Genomic DNA, 19,393 nt, shown 5'->3' on the forward strand with positions numbered 1-19,393 from the left:
GAAGCTTTCTTTTCCTTCAAATTTTGACTATATATGATTTTTTTTTTAATTTTAAAGATAATGTTCCCAGAAAATAAATTTAAACATAACCCTCATCAAAATATGTATTCTTTCTTGTCTTGATGTATTGAACAAAACAGGGTTTCCACATATAATAACGTAGAATGATCAGATTGATTAATCTTATTTAGATGCTAAACTTGCGAATGCATATATGCTTATCCATCAGTAAAATAAGCATATAATAATTAGTGTATTTTTGTGTTGTGTTGCAACAGTGACTGCATACCCAGCAGTGGGAAAGAGCAAAAGTAGTGCTCCACCACCACCAATGGGTTACCCCACCAAGGATGCTCCACAGCAATCTGTTCCAGTTAAAACCACCACCAGGGGTGATGGCTTCTGGGAAGGATGGTAAGTCCACACCCAAAATTTTAAATCATTGGATTGAAGTTCTTTATAGCGTTGGTGGAGAGACAGAGATGAAAAAACTGAGACTGAGAGAGGGATTGAAATAAATCTCAGTATTCTGTTTGGTGCAAAATAAGAGACAGGAATTGAAACAAGAATAAAACTCTAATTTAATTTACACAAAGGGTAAAATTAGAATTAATTAATTGAAATGAAAGTATTTTAGGTATAAAATGTTATTAAAGTTTTAGTCTCCATCTCTAAAAATTTCAGTCCCCTGTGTCCCTACTTTTTGGAGGTACTGAAATACTAAAATTTTAGAGACAGAGACAGAAATTTTAGTACCAATCTCTGAACTAACAAACACGATACTGAGTCTCTATCTCTCAGTCTCTTTCTCAAACAATATATCGGATCTTATTATAAATTATGACATTAAATTTTATAATAACTGTCCTTTTGAGAATTTGGTGAAATGGAGAGAATTTTGTAATTAATTATTATATTTAATTATATACTGAATTCTTTGTTTAAGAAAAAGTATAGTGAAATGGAGAGAATATTATCTTATCCCTTTTATGTTCTGACTTTCTTGTTAATTTTGGCTCTCGTCATTCCTTGCAGTTGTGCTGCATTATGTTGCTGCTGTGTCTTGGATTGTTGCCTCTAATTGAACTTCGTTTCATACAAAAGATTTGGGCTTGTTCCCCATGTTTCTCCTTTCTTATTTATTTTTATTTTTATTTTATTTTTTAGTTTACCAAATTACTTTTTTACCTTGTCTAATAAGGAACTCTGTATTGGCTGGGACAGAAATTATGAATCCATGTTAAGGATATTGTTAATCTTTTGTATTCGTGTTGTAAAATATCTGATGGCTTGATGCCTTATATATTGGAATATAAAACTATAACCTACAATAAATTTTTTTTTTTTTGAAACAAAGGAGCTCAACCCAAGAGTGGAGCAAAACAAGAAAACAGACATAAATTAAAGACAAATAGGTAGCACCAAACAAAGCAAAATCATATCCCGCTGTCATCTTTGGCATTGCCATCAACAACAAAAGGGATTCTGATGCCTCCACTCCTCAAAACTCTGAAAAGATGCGTTAATGGTATCTTCTACACTTTTTCCTGCATTCTGAAAAATCCTCTTATTCCTCTCCATCCAGACGTTCCACACAATGGCAAAGAAGCAAATTAGCCATTTCTTTCGCTCTTCCTTTCTCGTAGTTACACCTGTCCAACTGTGAAAATGTTCCTTTACAGTACCAGAAAATGACCACTTCCTATCAAAGTGATTCAGCCATGCGCACCATACCCGCCAAGTAAAATCACACCCAAAAAACAAGTGATAAACATTTTCAGCATCCTTACTACATAGGGCACACATGTTGTCATGACCAACTATCCCAAACCGGCACAATTTGTCTTTTGTATTCACTCTGCCTATCAAGACAAACCATATAAACAGCTCCACTCTTTGCGGAACTAATCCTTTCCAAATAGAATTGGTAAAACTATAACTTGTTATGTCCTTCGGGAGCGTATCCTCCTGCAATACCTGCACAAAGGAGTTAGTAGAAAACACACATTGTTTATCAAACTTCCACACAATCCTATCCTCCCTATTTGGCGCTAAATTAACCACTCTCAGAGTTTCATGTAACTGATTCAGAAGTTCCAATTCCCACTGGAATGGCTCACGCCTCCATTAGAAGTTCCAAACCCAATCTAACCCGTCCCAGAACCCACAGACCCCAATGACACATCCTTTTTGCATTGAAATCGAGAAGAGCCTTGGAAACCTATCCTTTAGGGGACCACAGTATAGCCAGACATCCTCCCAGAAACGCGTTCTTCTCTTATCTCCAACCTCCATGGACAACCCATTTATCATCTTCTCTCTGACATGTTGTTCCTTGATCTGTAGCTGACATATATCCTTCCAAGGACCTCCTTTAGTAGGCAATGTCTGAGTGGAAATAGCTTGTTAGGATTGAGATTATTGCACGAACATACCACCTTCTTCCACAGCGGACAATCCTCTTTTGAGAACCTCCACCACCGTTTAAACAATAGCGTTGTGTTACGTATCATCGCATCTCCAACACCTAGCCCACCTAGCCTTTTTGGCGCTTGAACCACTTCCCATCTAACCAACGCTAAACCATTCCTTCCATCCTCTCTACTCCACAAGAATTTTCTCTGTAGTGAAATCAACTTTTCAGCAACAGCTTTTGGCATCCTGTACAAGCTTAAGTAATATATTGGCAAGCTATTTAAAACAGCTTTGATAAGCACCAACTTTCCTGCTTTATTAAGCACCTTCGACTTCCATAAGCTTAGTTTTTCCTCCACCTTGTCTATTATAGGCTTCCAAGTCTTAACTAACCTCGGATTAGCTCCTAGTGGGATTCCAAGGTACCTGACTAGCAAAGCCGCTTCCTTACACTCTAACAATCTGCACATACGTCTCACCCACAGTTGGTCAAAATTGATTGGTATTAAACTGGATTTGTCGAAATTGATGCTTAACCCTGACATTAGTTCAAAGCAACGTAGTAGTCTCTGATAGTTCTTCACAGTCTCTTCCTCTGGTGGACAAAACAATATAGTGTCGTCGGCGAACTGAAGGTGTGACAACTCTATATTATCTCTCCCAACCAACAGAGGAGATATACGGCCATTTCTAACTGCCTCTCCGACCATTCTATGTAGTACATCCACCACAAGCACAAATAAAAAGGGGGATAGTGGATCGCCTTGCCTGAAACCCCTTTCCATCATGAATGGCTTCGTCGGTGAACCATTTACCAACACAGACATAGAAGAAGTACTGACAAACTCCATTACCTACTCCCTCCATCTTCGACCAAATCCCATCTTCTGCAACACAATGTCCACAAAACTCTACTTTACTCTATCATAAGCCTTCTGAAAATCTAGCTTGATGATTGCCGCTGCCTTTTTCCTTAATTTGAGCCACTGCACAGTTTCACACGCTATAAGTGCCCCGTCATGTATTTTACGACCCTTGACAAACGCACTTTGAGTCTCCCCGACCAGCTCTGGCATCACTGCTCTCATCCTCCTAACTAGCACATTCGAAATCACCTTATAAACACAACCAACCATGCTAATCGGGCGGAAGTCTTTGATTTCTTTAGCCCCGCCGAACTTAGGAGCCAACGCAACCCATGTGATATTAGAGTCTTTAGGTAACCTAGCTGTCTGAAAGAAAGCAATCACAACAGCTGTAAACTCAGTCCCAATTTCTTCCCATCACCTCTTTATAAAATTCATATTGTACCCATCATTGCCTGGTGCTTTAGATGATTCACAGTCCCAAACTACCTCTCTAATCTCCTCCGCTGACGGTAATACCTCTAACGCCATAGCAACCTCTTCAGATATCCTTGCCACCAGCCCATCTCTGAATCCCACCCTAGCATACTTCTCTTGATGATAGAATTGCCTATAAAACTCTCGGATAGCAATCTTTATTCTAGCTGAGTTTCTAATCAGTCTTTCATTAATAACCAAAGCATCAATTCTGTTATTCCTCCTTCTTGAAGAAGCTATTTGGTGGAAATACCTGGTGTTCTTGTCCATATCCTTCGCATGCTTCGATCGTGACATTTGTTTCCAGTGTAGCTTTTTTCTAACATACCATCTTTCACAACAAGTCACCAACGCCTTCCTTCTTGCCTCCACTGTTCCATCATATGTCCCACTGCTTACCATGTCATCTATCTTATTTAACTCATTCTCAAACTGCAAGATTTTGTTATCCATGTCAGCAAAGTTGTCCTTGTGCCATCTTCTCAAAGGAATTGTCAAGGCCTTCAATTTATCTGTAAAATCTACCTCTCCCAAATCCCTCCATTCCTCTTTGACCATTCTTAGGAAACCTTCATGGGTAAACCATGAGTCAAGACTTCTAAACGGTCTTGGGCCGCCTCGCATCCTTGTGTCTTCCACAATCATCGGGCAGTGATCTGATAAACCCCTTGGTCCTCCTTTTAGTCGAGTCTCTGGAAACTCCTCAATCCATTCCAGGCTAACCATTACTCTATCAATCCGACTACATGAGCTCCCTCTAAACCAGGTATACTTGCGATTATTGAGCGGCAAGTCTACTAAGTGCATATCTTGTATCCAGTTCTTGAATTCTTCAGCAGCTCCTGTTAATCTATCCGTCCCCTTTCTTTCCTCCACCTGAACAATCTCATTAAAGTCCCCCATAAAGCAGCAGCGAACCTGACATAATCCAGCAATATAGCTCAACCCCTCCAATACAACCGTTTTCTCATCTCTAGCATGAGCACCATAAACCAAGAAAAACGCGCAATTAAAGTTATTCTTCAACAATACACCTTCGATGCACATCCACCTCTCCCCTTTATAACAGTTATGCATTTTAAACATACTTTCATCCCACATTAAGAGCAGCCCACCCGATGCACCCTCAGACGCAATATATTCCCAGCCCACACTATCGCACCCCTAGAGACGGACTACATCAAATCTAGTTACAACATGCCTTTTAGTCTCTATCAGTCCTAGCATATTCAAGTTATTTTTCATCTTCAAATCCTTTATCATTCTCACCTTCCCACCCCCCCTAACCCCCTAACATTCCATGAGCTAAAAATCATTTTAACAAATTATTACACACCTTATTTTTGTTTATCGGTCTGCATCGTCTTGCTTTCACCCTTTGTTTTGCCATTCTTCTTTTCTGAGCATTTTCTTCATTCTGAGCTTGGAGTATTGCCATAATATCCTCTTCTTGGTCGTACAAGATTGCACCAGATTTCACCGCCAATTCCCATGTCCTTTTGTTCTCTGTCATTTGCTCCTCCGCTTTAGAACACTGGTTATCATCCGATCCGCTATCATGTTCACTATCCAAGCCATTCATTATAGACGTTACAGCTTTGTCCCTACCCTTCTCCGAATCTTTCCTGCCTATCATATCACCTCGATGTTTAAGACCAACACTTTCATGATATACACCATGCTTTGACGAGGTCGTATTTCCAGTTTCACTACCAGCGTCGTTTTCGCCCTCTGTACTTGTTTTTTCAGTATCATCCCCTTCATCACTAGCATTCCCAACCCCTCTAAGCATATCGGCGTCCTCACCATCATCCCTAGAGCACCTTGTGACCATTCTTCCAAGTTCCTCCACCACCGCTTTCCTTGCGTTCAACTTATCCCAGACTGCCATGTTCGTCCCGACTTCATGGCTTCCCGGCGCCGACGCACCAGCACCTCCATCTACCACAACCGCGTCATCTTCAGCCGTGTCCACCGTCGCATTTGATCGTTGAGGGCAGACGCCTAGCTGGAGCCTCCATGCACTGGCCTCGCCGTTCGCCACTCGCCCTTCTCCATTGCACCAGGTCCGCGGGCTACCGTGCAGGGCAGCGCGCTCATCGCCATATGGTTTCTTTGAAGCAGCTGCGCAAGGATCGGGAACCTTCTCCCCCCAGAAACCCTGCATCCCCCGACCTGGTTCAGTTTAGTGTGGCCCAGATTTTAGGACCTTGCCTCCATTCCCAGCGCTACCTTGGTTCGGGCCTGATGAGGATTGCTGGCCTAATTACAAGATCAAACTCATATTATAGTAACTAGTGTATCTGGCCAAATCTTCATCTTTTTTGTCATTTGTTCTTGTTATTTTTCCCCTTATGGCTCCCTCATCCAGCCCACTTGCATTGTTTCCACAAAGCCCAGACCTGGTTCTTTCTGAATCCTCTCCATCACTCATCATGTCGTATCCCATGAAATTAGCTCTGTCTTTAATTCCTTGTTGATACGAATCAGCCGTTACCATTTTCAATAAGTTGATTTTTGAATTGGCATTATTCCACTCATTTAAAATTTCTTCTAAATTTACTATTCTGCCCTTGTCATCTTTCCTTTCCCTCATCACCATCGTTGCCAACTCCGCTTCCCGGTCCCTGCATTCTGGCTCATCTGATTGACTTGCTGGATCTATAGCCATAATTTGAGAGTGACTTGTTGCGTCATTATCTCATTTCTTGCTACTTGTTTCACTAGCGTTAATATTTTCCGGCTTACACGCTGAACTATATGTCTCTTCACCCACCTCTTTTACCAACACGTCAAAACCACTGAGCACAATTGTAAGATGTATCCATTCGTTTATAGTATCTAATACACATGTATCGATTTGCATGTGTCCGACACTAAAGGAATTGCATGATTCTATCAAATTATCACAACCCACCACTTCACCCCATTGACTCCCGATGATATTGAAAGTGTCCACCGACTAGGCATGTAATGGAACTCCATAACATTCTAACCATACTCTCCTAGTTTCACTTTGCTCCGCCTCTTCCCATCTCCAAACACTATGGAAGAGTTGTAGCAGACTGTTCAATTTAAACGTGTAGGTTTCTTCTGCGCTTCGCACGCAGTCAAACATCAAAAGAGCTTTATATGCACCGAGTTCTCGTATTTGGACAACTTGAGGCAGAATTTTTGCGATCTTATCTTTCATAGATCTAAAGTCAATGGCCTTTTTCGTCCCTCCTACTAAACTTCTCTGCAGCCACTCCAAGTTATCTTTTGCCACCGGTACTTCAATCTTTTTGGTCCACCCGTTTTCATGTAGGACTTGTTCTTTTTTATCCTTCCTGACCTCCGTTATATTCAGATGCGCATCATGAGCCTCTTCATCTTATTATCCCCGAATCGTCTTGTTTCGGATGTCTTCTCCTTTCTGTGCCCTCTTCGTATCATACACATCTAATATCCTTCGGTACTTCACTTCCCCTACAAACACAACTCTTCCTCTCAACCTCAACCGATTTATTTCTCTGATTGCCTTCAATGCTCCTCCCTTCGTAGTATATCGTATGAACACAAAAATGTATATATTATCGCCTTTTTGTTTACGCGATAAATATATGTCATTTATGTGTCCAGTCCAGTTGAACAACTGAAACAATTCTCTCTTAGAGATCTCTTGAGAATGGTTATCCACGAAAACGGAAAAAGACTCTTGCTCTAGCCGTCGATACTCTTCTCGATTCCAAATTCTCGGATCTTTGTCATGTTCTCTAGCTCTACCCCTCCCCGTGTTTCCCACCCACGCTCTCTCTCGCTCTCTCATCCTCTTAAAATTTTCCTTTTAGTTTTAATGATAACCCTAAACTGCTTTCTAATTTGCTACTACCTACAATTATATAACTGTTATTTTCAACCAAATTTTCAACTAACAATTTCGCTTCTTTTTTATTTGCTAAACATGTAATAGTTACTAATTACAATTTATTAAAATATCTGCATTTAAATGCCAACCATTGACAAGCGTATAATATAAAATAAGGTCTATATAAAAAATTACATAATCTAAAATGCATTATAAAAATATAATGATAATTTAAAATATAATTTTTTTATTGGTAATTTTTTGTACGATTAAAATATAAATAAAAAGATAATTAGTGATAAATTTATCTTCCATTTTGTTTCTGGGTTTATATTCACAATATTCATAGTTGAAAAAGATCTTTCGATTGTAGCTCTTGAAACAAGAAGAGTTAACACCAAGCAAATCAAACGGTCAATTAAAAGATATGTTAAAGATTTCTTGTCTTCATTAATCCTTGGTATAACTCAGAGATTATGCACAAGTTATTGAATTCAACATGATTAGGATGAAATTCAACATGATTAAGAACAACAAATTCATATTGTTGAGCTTGCATTCTGATAGAAAATTTTTCAAGTCATTGAAGTCATTTAGATAAAATTATTCTACTAATTCACATATTCCGTCAATATTAAAGAATTTATAATTATCTCTAGGATCTAAAGTTAAATTTGAAGTAAGCAATTCTACCTTATTATCATCGAATTTTCCATTAAGCGCTTGCAATTACGTGTCAATTGTAGCAAGAAATAAATTAAAACGATAATAATGACCCAGTGAAATCTAGTCAATAATTTTGCAAGTTTGACCTCTTCTAGAAATATATAATGCATTCATATTAGGAACTTCAACTTTATGATTCTGACAAAATAATATAGCTTCTTTTATAAGAAGATAAAATCTTAATTAGCTTGATAAAATTTCTCCAATTCAAAGATTCAAGATTTTCATTATGGCCTCTAAATGCAGATGCTTAAAATGTAAGCCACTGAATAATATAAATAATTGTTTTTAACTTTAAACGGTTATTTGTAATAGTTTCATTACTATACCTTTCAAGAACTTTGTATATATGATTAGACTAAACCAGATAAAATTATTGCGGGAAGGTGATTTTATCCCACTCGCGGTGAGGATGGAGGTTCCATCCTGCTAACATGTTAATAAAATTGGCAAATCGATACATGATTGAGGGTTTATTGGATTTAAATTGATGAAATTGATAACTAATTGTGAGGGAATGAGTTAAATCACCTATGAATTACTAAAAGACACTTACAATGACTGAGTATGGCCTGATTGGCTGGATTGGCAAGGTCTGGGTGATATCGCACTTGTGTATTGATTGAATATCTGTTTGTGGTGAGGTCTGGCTGTTATCCCGCTTACATACTGATTTGTTATTACTTTGGCACCTTCACCGGACAAGGACAAAGGTTTCATCTCACTTGTTCCGTGGTTGCGGTGTAGTTATGGGGACGGAAATTTTATCCTGCTCGCGGTGAGAACGATGGTTTCATCCCACTCACGAGTTAATAGAATTGAAATAATTGGTAAGGAATTGGGGTTAACAAATCTAATAACTTGTGAATTTGGATAAATACTATGAATATGATTGATTGCCTAGGTGAGATGCACGAGTTGTGGCTTTGTCCCAACTGTTCGGGGTTAAGATTTATAAACACCCGCCTGAGTAAGACGCAAGGGTTGTGGCTTTGTCCCACTTGCTTCGAGTTAAGCGGTTGAACACCTGCCTGAGTAAGATGTAAGGGTGGTAGTTTGCCCCACTTGCTCCGGTAAAGGTTTGAGACACTTAGGTAAGATGCAAGGGTTGAGGGTTGTCCCACTTGCTTTGGGTTGAGACTTGATACCCCTGGGCAAGTGACGGAGAAAAATTGTCGGTAAAGAATTTCACAAGAATATCGCATTGCAACTATAGTTCTAAACCAACAAATTATCCTCGGTCAATGTTTAAATTGTTTGTCAGTTAAGCAAACCTAATAAAAATCAAAGTATTTAAACCTCGGGTCGTCACTCAAGGAATTACAGGGAAGTATGTTTATTATTGGTTATGAGATTGTATCTTTTTAGGTTTTGAGTTTAATAAGCAAGGAATGTAAATAACAAAAAAATAACTAACAACTAAGAAAAATCCTAGCAAGGGTTGAGAATCGGAATTCCTATCCTCATTATCATTGTCAATTGTGATGGTAATCGCAAATTGCTCTTACTTAGTTAACCTCTAACAATTGAAGGAAAGTCAAGTAAGCAAATCAACTTGAGTTCACAAGTCCTAATCAAAGACTAGAGTTAGCGAAGCTCAAGCCAACTAGCAACTTTCAATCACCAACCAATAAGAGACTTTGACAATTCAAGAGTCTACAAATTACTCAATCCAAGCTAAGAATTTAAAAATCTAATTTAAAATCCAACCAAGTATTTTATCAAACCCTTGGAAGGCACAAAATGAAAGCATAGAAAAGTAATAAGAGAATGTAAAATCTAAGACCAACAATTGCAAGGAATCAGTAATAACAAATGAAGAAAGAAGCAATAAACATGAAATACCTCAAATTGCATTAAAAAGGAAATTGAATCTAACATGAAGAGTTCATAAACTAAATTAGGAAAATGAAGAAATCAACAAAAGAAGATAAACTAAGATGATATAATAATATAATGTAGAATAGAAACTAAATTAAAGCAAGATGAATATCTAAATCTAAGAAGAAATAACACTAAAAACCCTAAAACCTAGAGAGAGGAGAGAGTCTCGCTCTCTAGAAAGCTACATCTAAAATCTAACTTGTCTATGAATGAAAAATGAATGATTCCCCCATTCCAGCTTCACTCTGTAGCCTCTAATATGTATTTTTTGGCCTGAAACTGGGTCAAAAGCAGCCCAAAAATCGCCCCCAGCGAATTCTGTAAATTGCAACGCGGAATACTCATCACGCGTACGCGTCAGCAACACGTACGCATCGCTGAACTTTTTGTAAGGTCCCACATCGGTTGGAGAGGGGAACGAAGCATGCCTTATAAGGGTGTGGATACCTCTCCCTAGCATGACACATTTTGACGAGTGAGTGTGGGGAGCTTCAGCTATCATCCCTATCGTCAAAGGCAAAACCGTGAGGCCTTGTGTGCCAAAGCGGACAATATCGTGCTAGCGGGTGGTCTGGGCTGTTACACTTTTCACATGGCCACGCGTGCGCGTCGTATGTCTGCTGCACCAGTCACACGTACGCGTCACCCATGCGTACGCGTCACTACCAACTTCTGAAATTCTCAACTTCTTGTGTTCCTTCCACTTTTCCATGCTTCTTTTCCATCCTCTAAGCCATTCCTGCCCTATAAACCCTGAAAACACTTAACAAACGTATCACGACATCGAATGGTAAGAAGAGAGGATTAAAATTAGTAAATTTAAGGCCAAAGAAGCATGTTTTCAATCATAGCACAAAATTAGGAAGGAAAATGTAAAATATGCGAATTCTATGAATAAGTGTGAGAATAATGGATAAAATCCACTCAATTCAATACATAATAAACCATAAAATAGTTATTTATCAATCTCCCCACACTTAAACATTAGCATGTTCTCATGCTAAACTCAAGAGAAGCTATAAAAGAGGTGAAGAGGAATGGTAGAATTTATGAAATGCAACCTATCTATATGAATGCAAGTAAATGCAAAATGTTTCTACCTACTTGGTTAAAAGTAAATTAACCTCCCAAAAATAAATATAAACTGAATTCTACTAATTCGAATTCCAAAATAAAGTACAAGTAGACGTGCAAGAAGAAAGCTCGTGAAAGCCAGGAATAAAGAATTGAGCATCGAACCCTCACCGGAAGTGTATACACTCTAATCACTCAAGTGTTTAAGGTTCGATTCTCTCAATTCTCTACTAATCTTGCTTTCCAAGGATTGCTCTTCTTCTACTAATCAACAAAAATTTAATGCACGAATACACATATCAAGAGGTCTTTTAAGGGTTGTAATGGGGTTAGGGTCAGGGTAGGATTGTATTTGGTCAAGTGGACTAAAATATGAATTCTTGATTAACTAAACTTCCCACCTAACTTAAGACAATCCATGTAATCAACATACAAAATCTAACTACCCATTAACTATGTTTACCACATATTCATGCATCCCAATTTTGAGTACAACTCACATGTATTGCTACCACCATTTACTTTGGGGCATTTTGTCCCCTTTTATTATTTGCTCTTTTCTTTTTTTGTTTTTTATTTTTTTTCCTTTTTTTGTTTTCTTTTTATTTTTCTTTTCTTTTGTTTTTCTCAATGCATACGATTAAGGTATTGAATACAAGAATATGTCCTCAACATTCTTTTCCACATTTCACAAGAATATACAACACCCAATTCCCAAACTAAATATTTTCCAACCCAATTTCCCCACACTTAAATCATGAACACTCTCACTCATCTAAGCTAACCAAGGATTCAAATTAAGGACATTATTGTTTTCCTCTTAGAGTTAGTGATGAGCTAAAGTAAAGAATAGATGGGGTAAAATAGGCTCAAGATTGGTTTGCAAAGGATAATGAAAGGGTAAGGCCATATGGTTATGTGAGCTATAGTGAAGCAAAGGCCTCAATCACATAAGTGCATGCATACATCAAACAATGGAAATATAGAATCAAGCAAGACAAAGATTACAATTTTAGAGAGAACAACACACACCAAAATAAAACATTAGTTGATAAGATGCAACCAATCAAATAGGTTAAAAAAGCTTACTGGTTTTTTGTGTTCTAGCTCTTAAACCCTGTTCCGAAATAAATTTCTTCAAGCAAGTTCAACAAAAATTTTAATTCAAATTAGTGAAATGCTATAAAACAGTTTCTTGGAAGAGAATTCATCACTTCAACTAGGCAGTACATACATGCAAGCAACTAACTACACATGCAATCTATTATGCAATGCAACAACTAACCTGACAAAAAATAAACATTGGTGTTAAAATAGGAAGTAGTTACCCACGGAAGTCGGTATGATCTCTCCACACTTAAGGATTGCACCGTCCTCGGTGCATGCAAAGATGTGCAAGTGGACAGGTTGCTACAACTGATGCTTTTTCTCCAAGGATTGTGTGGCGGGACTTGTTGTTGCTCCATTTAGAAGTTTTCTGTTTTCCCTTCTTGGTGGCCATCCTGAAAGAAGAGAAAAAGGAAGAAGAATAACCTACAAACAAAGATATGCAAACAAATAAAATATGGGTGGGCTAACGCCAAATAATAATGAGGTTCTCAACTACATGGTAGCTACAACATGTAAGTGAAAAACAATAGAAGCAAGAGGCATGTCAAATAAATAGTAAACAAGTTAAGAAGCACCCAAAACAATGCAAAAAATATGCAACAGTTGAGTAAGAACATGCAACACCAATAGTGTAATATCAAACTTAGAAAAGAAAATAGGAACAAGCAACAAAGTTAAAATTTAATAAATGAAAGTATGTAAATGCAATAAATGAGGGAGATAAAGATGAGAAGGGAAATGGAATAAAGAAGAAGAAAGGTAGAAAGAAATAAGAACGAGAGAAGTAAGAAGAAGAAAGAAGAAAAGAAAGATGAAGAAAGTTAAAGAACAACCGACGCGTAAGCGTCGCCCACGAGTACGCGTGGGTTGCAGAATGAGGAGATGACGCGTACGCGTCGTTAATGCGCACGCATGAAAAGCACAAATTAGAAGGTGACGCATACGCGTCAGTCACGCGTACATGTGGAGGTGAATTTTGCTCTTCACACAACACTCGCACAATTCTCGTACAACTCTCGGGTTTGTATACTGGAGGTGGTATCATTAACATACTACGTGTGCACTTAGCACCCCACCAGCACGGTCCTGGCACAACTCTCTGTCCAGGCCGCGCTGTCGCGCCGTTCCAGCACGGTTTGGGCACGAACCAAATTTGGGCGTTGATGCGTACGTGTCAGGCACGTGCACACGTGACAGCCCCCCCTTTTTTTTATGAAACAGGGAAAAAAATCAAGAATGATTCAGGTATCTATATAAGCAAAATACTCTGAAAACACTCGAAAAATAAAGTAAAAAAATTGTAACTAGGAAGATCATACCATCGTGGGGTGTCTCCCACCTAGCACTTTTAGTTATTGTCCTTAAGTTGGACATTTGGTGAGCTCCTTGTCATGATGGCTTGTGCTTGAACTCATCTTGAAACTTCTACCAACGCTTGGACTTCCAATAAGCTCCAACATTTCTAAGTGAATTCACCAAGCCTTGATGAAGTTTCTCACAAGATTTGAGCTCCCAAAGTTGATGCTCTTGTATGCCGGGATCCCAAATCTTGTTTCTACACCCGTCTTTAAGTGGATCATCATTGTTCCAATCGGGTGGCAAGCAATCCGAATTCTCTATGAAGTACCAAACTCTTCTCTTAGATCCCACCAATTGATCACTAGTCCAACCCTTGCATCTAGCTCTTGAAATCTTAACCTTGATGAGTCTTGATTTGCAACTCTAACCACTAAACATTCTTCTCTTACGCTTCATTCCACAAAGCCTCCTAAGTTGGCCATCTGTTTCAAGAATACCATACTCAAGTAGGACAGTAAAGCTAGTAGAGATAAGTTTTACCCACTCAAATGAGGGAGTTGATGGCAACCTAGGTGGAGAAGTCTCTAACGATCTTGACAAAGCATATTCAACTCCCGTTCAACCTTGCCGAAGAAATTCCACCTTTTGAAAAGATTCTTCACTTTCAAGCTCTTCCTTACCAAGTTCATCCAACTCTTCTCCGTCACTCAAATAATAAATGTGAGGTTGAGAGAAATCTACATCAATATTGCTTTCAATTTCATCGGGAGAAGGTTCTTCAAACTCAAGGGGTTCACTTGTGGATGCAAATTCATTACTAGGATGGCTTGATTCATGATCATCATCACCAAGGAAACTTGCTTCTTGATCTATTCCGTCCAATTCTTCATAGGGAATATGCCTTGGAGGTTGTGTACTATCCTCCTCAACATCAATTTCAAGCTTCTTGGAGGAATACTCTATAACTCTAGATCCCCAATTCCCCATGAGGTTCAGTATCTCCTAAGTCTTCAACTACTTCTTCCTCTTCAATAGGTATGGCTTCCTCCAATTGTTCCAATACACAGTCATATACACTCTTCTATTGATTCTCGACATGCGGCCATGGGGTACTTTGAGTGTCGAAGCGCAAGGAAGCTAAATTATCTACTACCTCGGTCAAGGTAGCTATGAACTCTAGTGTCGTCCTTTGCATCTCTCTTTGCCCCTAAAGAAGAACACCAATGGTGTCATCCATTGGAGAGTGGAGTGGATATGAGTGGATATGAGAGGGTTCATCATGATAAGGATGCGGCGGTTCAACACTCTCCATCTTTTTCACTTGTTGCACAACACATTCCAGTCCCTTGTTCTCAAGTTGAGATTTGTTAGCCATGAGAGATTCGTGTACTTTTCGGCTTCCCTCTCGCTCCATTTGATGGATGTTTGCTTGAAGTCAATTCATTGCTTCCTTAAAATGATCTCGTGGCTCTTGTTCTGCTTGGCTAACATAATTAGGATCATATTGCTCTTGGATTGATGGATATGGACATTCCCCTATGGAGAGTTGTGGTGGAAAGGAAAATTCATCTTGTGGTTGAAAGTTCGCATACATTAGAGGTGGTGTATATTGAGGTGATGATTCTTGGGAGTAATTATGTTGGAACTGGGGTGGCTCTATGTATGGTTCATTTAGCTCATAAGGTGGTTGGTATGGGGGATAAGGGTTGCAAGTATAGTTCTAAACCAACAAATTATCCTCGGTCAATGTTTAAATTGTTTATCACTTAAGCAAACCTAATAAAAACCGAAGTATTTAAACCTTGGGTCGTCTCTCAAGGAATTGCAGGGAAGTATGTTTATTATTAGTTATGAGATTGTATCTTTTTGGGTTTTGAGTTTAATAAGCAAGGAATGTATATAACAAGAAAATAACTAACAACTAAGAAAGACCCTAGCAAGGGTTGAGAATCGGAATTTCTATCCTCATTATCATTGTCAATTGTGATGGTAATTGAAAATTGCTCTCACTTAGTTAACCTCTAACAATTGACGGAAAGTCAAGTGAGCACATCAACTTGAGTTCACAAGTCCTAATCAAAGACTAGAGTTAGTGAAGCTCAAGCCAACTAGCAACTTTCAATCACCAACCAACAAGAGACTTTGACAATTCAAGAGTCTCCAAATTACTCAATCCAAGCTAAGAATTAAAAAATCTAATTTAAAATCTAACCAAGCATTTTATCAAACACTTGAAAGGCACAAAATAAAAGCATCAAAAAGTAATAAGTGAATGTAAAATCTAAGACCAACAATTGCAAGGAATCAATAATAACAAATGAAGAAGAAGCAATAAACATGAAATACCTCAAATTGCATTAAAAAGGAAATTGAATCTAACATGAAGAGTTTATAAACAAAATTGGGAAAATGAAGAAATTAACAAAAGAAGATAAACTAAGATGCTAGCATAATAGAATGTAGAATAGAAACTAAATTAAAGCAAGATGGAAATCTGAATCTAAGAAGAAATAACAGTAAAAACCCTAAAACCTAGAGAGAGGAGAGAGCCTCTCTCTCTAGAAAACTACATCTAAAACCTAACTTGTGTATGAATGAAAAATGAATGATTCCCCACTTACAGCTTCACTCTGCAACCTCTAATCTATATTTTCGGCCCTAAAACAGGGTCAAAATCAGCCTAGAAATCGCCTCCAGTGAATTCTGTAAATTGCATCACGGGATGCGCGTATGCGTTGCTGAACTTTTCACCTGGCCACACATAGGCATTAGCCATGCGTGCGCTCGTATGTTTGCTACACCAGTCATGCGTACGCATCGCTCATGCGTATGCGTTGCTACCAACTTATGAAATTCTCAACTTATTCTATTCCTTCCACTTTTGCATGCTTCTTTTCCATCCTGTAAGCCATTCTTGCCCTATAAACCCTGAAAACACTTAGCAAACGTGTCACGGCATCGAATGTTAAGAAGAAAGGATTAAAATTAGCAAATTTAAGGTCAAAGAAGCATGTTTTCAATCATAGCACAAAATTAGGAAGGAAAATGTAAAACATGCGAATTCTATGAATAAGTGTGAGAATAATGGATAAAATTCACTCAATTCAATACAAAATAAACCATAATGTAGTGGTTTATCAGTAAGATACAAGGGTTGTGGCTTGTCCCACTTACTCTAGGTTGAGATTTGTAAACACCCGCCTGGGTAAGATGCAAGGGTTGAAGTTTGTCCCACTTGCTCCGCGTTGTGGTATTCCATATCAAGGTTAGCTACCAGATGTGTCAGGTTCTGGCAGTTTAACTGGCACGTGAGCTCATGGCTAGTAGGACAGGCATGCATCATCTGCATCTATGTGATATCGTTTGAGTGTGAACATTTTATTTGTTTTGCCTATATGATTATTTCTGTTTAGATGCTATTTGCCCTACTTGCTATAATTGCTTTTGATAGTGCTTGAATCTCATTACTTGTGTTTGTCTTTACTGAATATTTACTGAATTTAATACTAAAATTCTGTAGTATTAAATTGAAAAAAGAAAGGCTGAGAGGAGCGAGAATACTGAACACTGAATTACTAAGATTGAACCATTGTGACATGGATAGAACTAATGACTTGCATGGAGTAGAGTTAAGAATATGAGATTTCTATATAGCTTAGACTTAGTATGATTTTTTCTATCTGGTTTAGCAAAACCCTAGGCTTGAACCTTGTGCTAATTAGAGTTTAGGATTGCCTAACGGGTTCATATCTTTTTACATAGTCTCTATTTGGAATTATTAACGCACCTCACTGAGTATGCTGGACTCTTGATGAAGCAAAGATTTTACTTTTGGGTTTATTTTGATCTATGTAATACTTTTCTCCACTTTTGATATATGTATTTGTATATCCCTCTTAGAGGTTCATTTATGGAGAAACATGTTGTATTTTGTGTGCTTCTGGATTGTATTATACATTTTAGCCGGTCTTGTCTTCGCAGGTCGAGACTAGTATTGTTATGTATCTCTTTTTGAATCCTGTGTGTGTGTGTGTGTGTGTGTGTGTGTGTGTGTGTGTTTGTGTGTGTATACATACATATATATATGTATGTATGTATGTCTCTTCGTTTCTATTTACTAATGCTTGTTAGCTTCAACATTTCAAGTGTGCTGCAATTTTAGTTCTGTTATCTTTCTTTACAGGCTCCTAGTTATATTTTTATCTTTCAAATATATGTATGTATTTTGCTTTTAGATGTCGTAATGCCTCATTGATACCAGAATTTATGTCGGTTCAGAATTTCGCAAGATAATCACATTGATAGTATAGTTCTGAACCAACAATGAACTCTCCATCATAGTTTAATTTGTTTGTCACGAGTACAAACCAATAAAAACCGAGAGTATTGAAACCTCAGGTCATCTCTCAAAGGAATAGTAGTGAGGTATGCGTGTTATCAGTTATGAGTATAAAAAAGGGGTGTTTGCGGATAAAGATGCAAAAAACTAAATGACCAGACAATAAAACTAATAACTAAAGAAGTATAAATACTAAAAAACACTCCTAGAAAGGATTGAGAATCAAAGCTTCCTTTCCAAGTCATTGACCACGAACATGGGAGAAAGTCAAGTAGACATAGTCAATCTTATAACAAGAACAACTAACAATCCTCAATCACCAATCAATATCAGACATCAAAGACATCAAGGTCACATTCATTACTCAATTCCAAGCCAAGAGTGTAGAAATGTACTCTAAAGTTAAAAGAGACATTTCTATAAACACTTGGAAGGCGTAGAATGAAAGCATGGTAAAATTGCAATAGTAGTAAAATCTAAAGCTACCAATGCAAGATAACAATAAAAATAACTCAATTAAACATTAATAACATGAAAGCATCAATTGCATTAAATGGAATCAAAGTAGCAAGAGTTCATAAAAATGAAAGTATCACAATTAAGAAATTAACATGAGAATTAAGAGAATCAAGGTAATTAAACAAGGAAAAGTAATTAAAACTAAATAAAAACAAGTATCAAAACGTAAATCTAAGAGAAAATTAACTAATTCTATCCTAACTCTAGAGAGAAGAAAGAGCTTCTCTCTCTAGAATATAATCTAAAACATGTTACTAAACTAAACCTAATTGCTCTCCCCTTTGATCCTCCTTGAGAATTGCATCAAATACTTCAGAAATGAGTTGGATTGGGCCCAAAATTGGCCTAAAATCACGTGCTGATAGTCATGTGTACGCATGAGGCATGTGTACACACAAATTGGCGAAATTTCAGGTCATGCGTACGCATGAGGAATGCATACGCGCAACTGGGCAGATTTTCAAAACTTCATTTCTTCATGAATTCTCCACTTTTATCTGCTTTTTCTTCACTTCTTCAAGCCATCCTTGCCTTCTAAGTCTGAAATCACTCAACAAATATATCAAGGCATCAAATAGAATTAAAGTAAATTAAATTTAGCAATTTTAGGGCCTATAAAGTATATTTTTAATCATTAAGCACAATTTAGAAGAAATTCACAAAATCATGCTATTTTAGTGAATAAATATAGAAAAAGTTGATAAAATCCACTCATTTCAATACAAGATAGACCATAAAATTGTGGTTTATCGCTCACCACCTCTGATTTATGACTATAGTGTAGGGCTTTGTATGGTAGGTGTTACATTATGGTATCAGAGCAGTTCATTCCCATAG

The 19,393-nt window shown here is 37.8% G+C and overlaps 1 protein-coding gene and 1 long non-coding RNA gene across 2 annotated transcripts in view; one reads left to right on the forward strand and one right to left on the reverse strand.

Annotated features, from left to right (window-relative positions):
- The window catches only part of LOC110265932 (cysteine-rich and transmembrane domain-containing protein A-like), a 1,771-nt gene extending 506 nt beyond the window's left edge, over positions 1 to 1,265 (forward strand). The window contains exons 2-3 of the mRNA XM_021109516.1: positions 279 to 414; positions 1,036 to 1,265. Coding sequence (XP_020965175.1) covers positions 279 to 414; positions 1,036 to 1,081 — 182 coding nt within the window. The 3' untranslated portion in view covers positions 1,082 to 1,265. The remainder of the gene's footprint in view (positions 1 to 278; positions 415 to 1,035) is intronic.
- On the reverse strand, positions 1,143 to 7,748 carry LOC110265933. The gene is made up of 2 exons (XR_002352601.1): positions 7,630 to 7,748; positions 1,143 to 1,325 (listed from the first exon to the last, which is right to left on the reverse strand). It is a non-coding gene; the product is annotated as an uncharacterized LOC110265933 (long non-coding RNA).

This window comes from Arachis ipaensis, chromosome B08 (genome assembly GCF_000816755.2).
Source record: "Arachis ipaensis cultivar K30076 chromosome B08, Araip1.1, whole genome shotgun sequence".
NCBI classification, from domain to species: domain Eukaryota; kingdom Viridiplantae; phylum Streptophyta; class Magnoliopsida; order Fabales; family Fabaceae; genus Arachis; species Arachis ipaensis.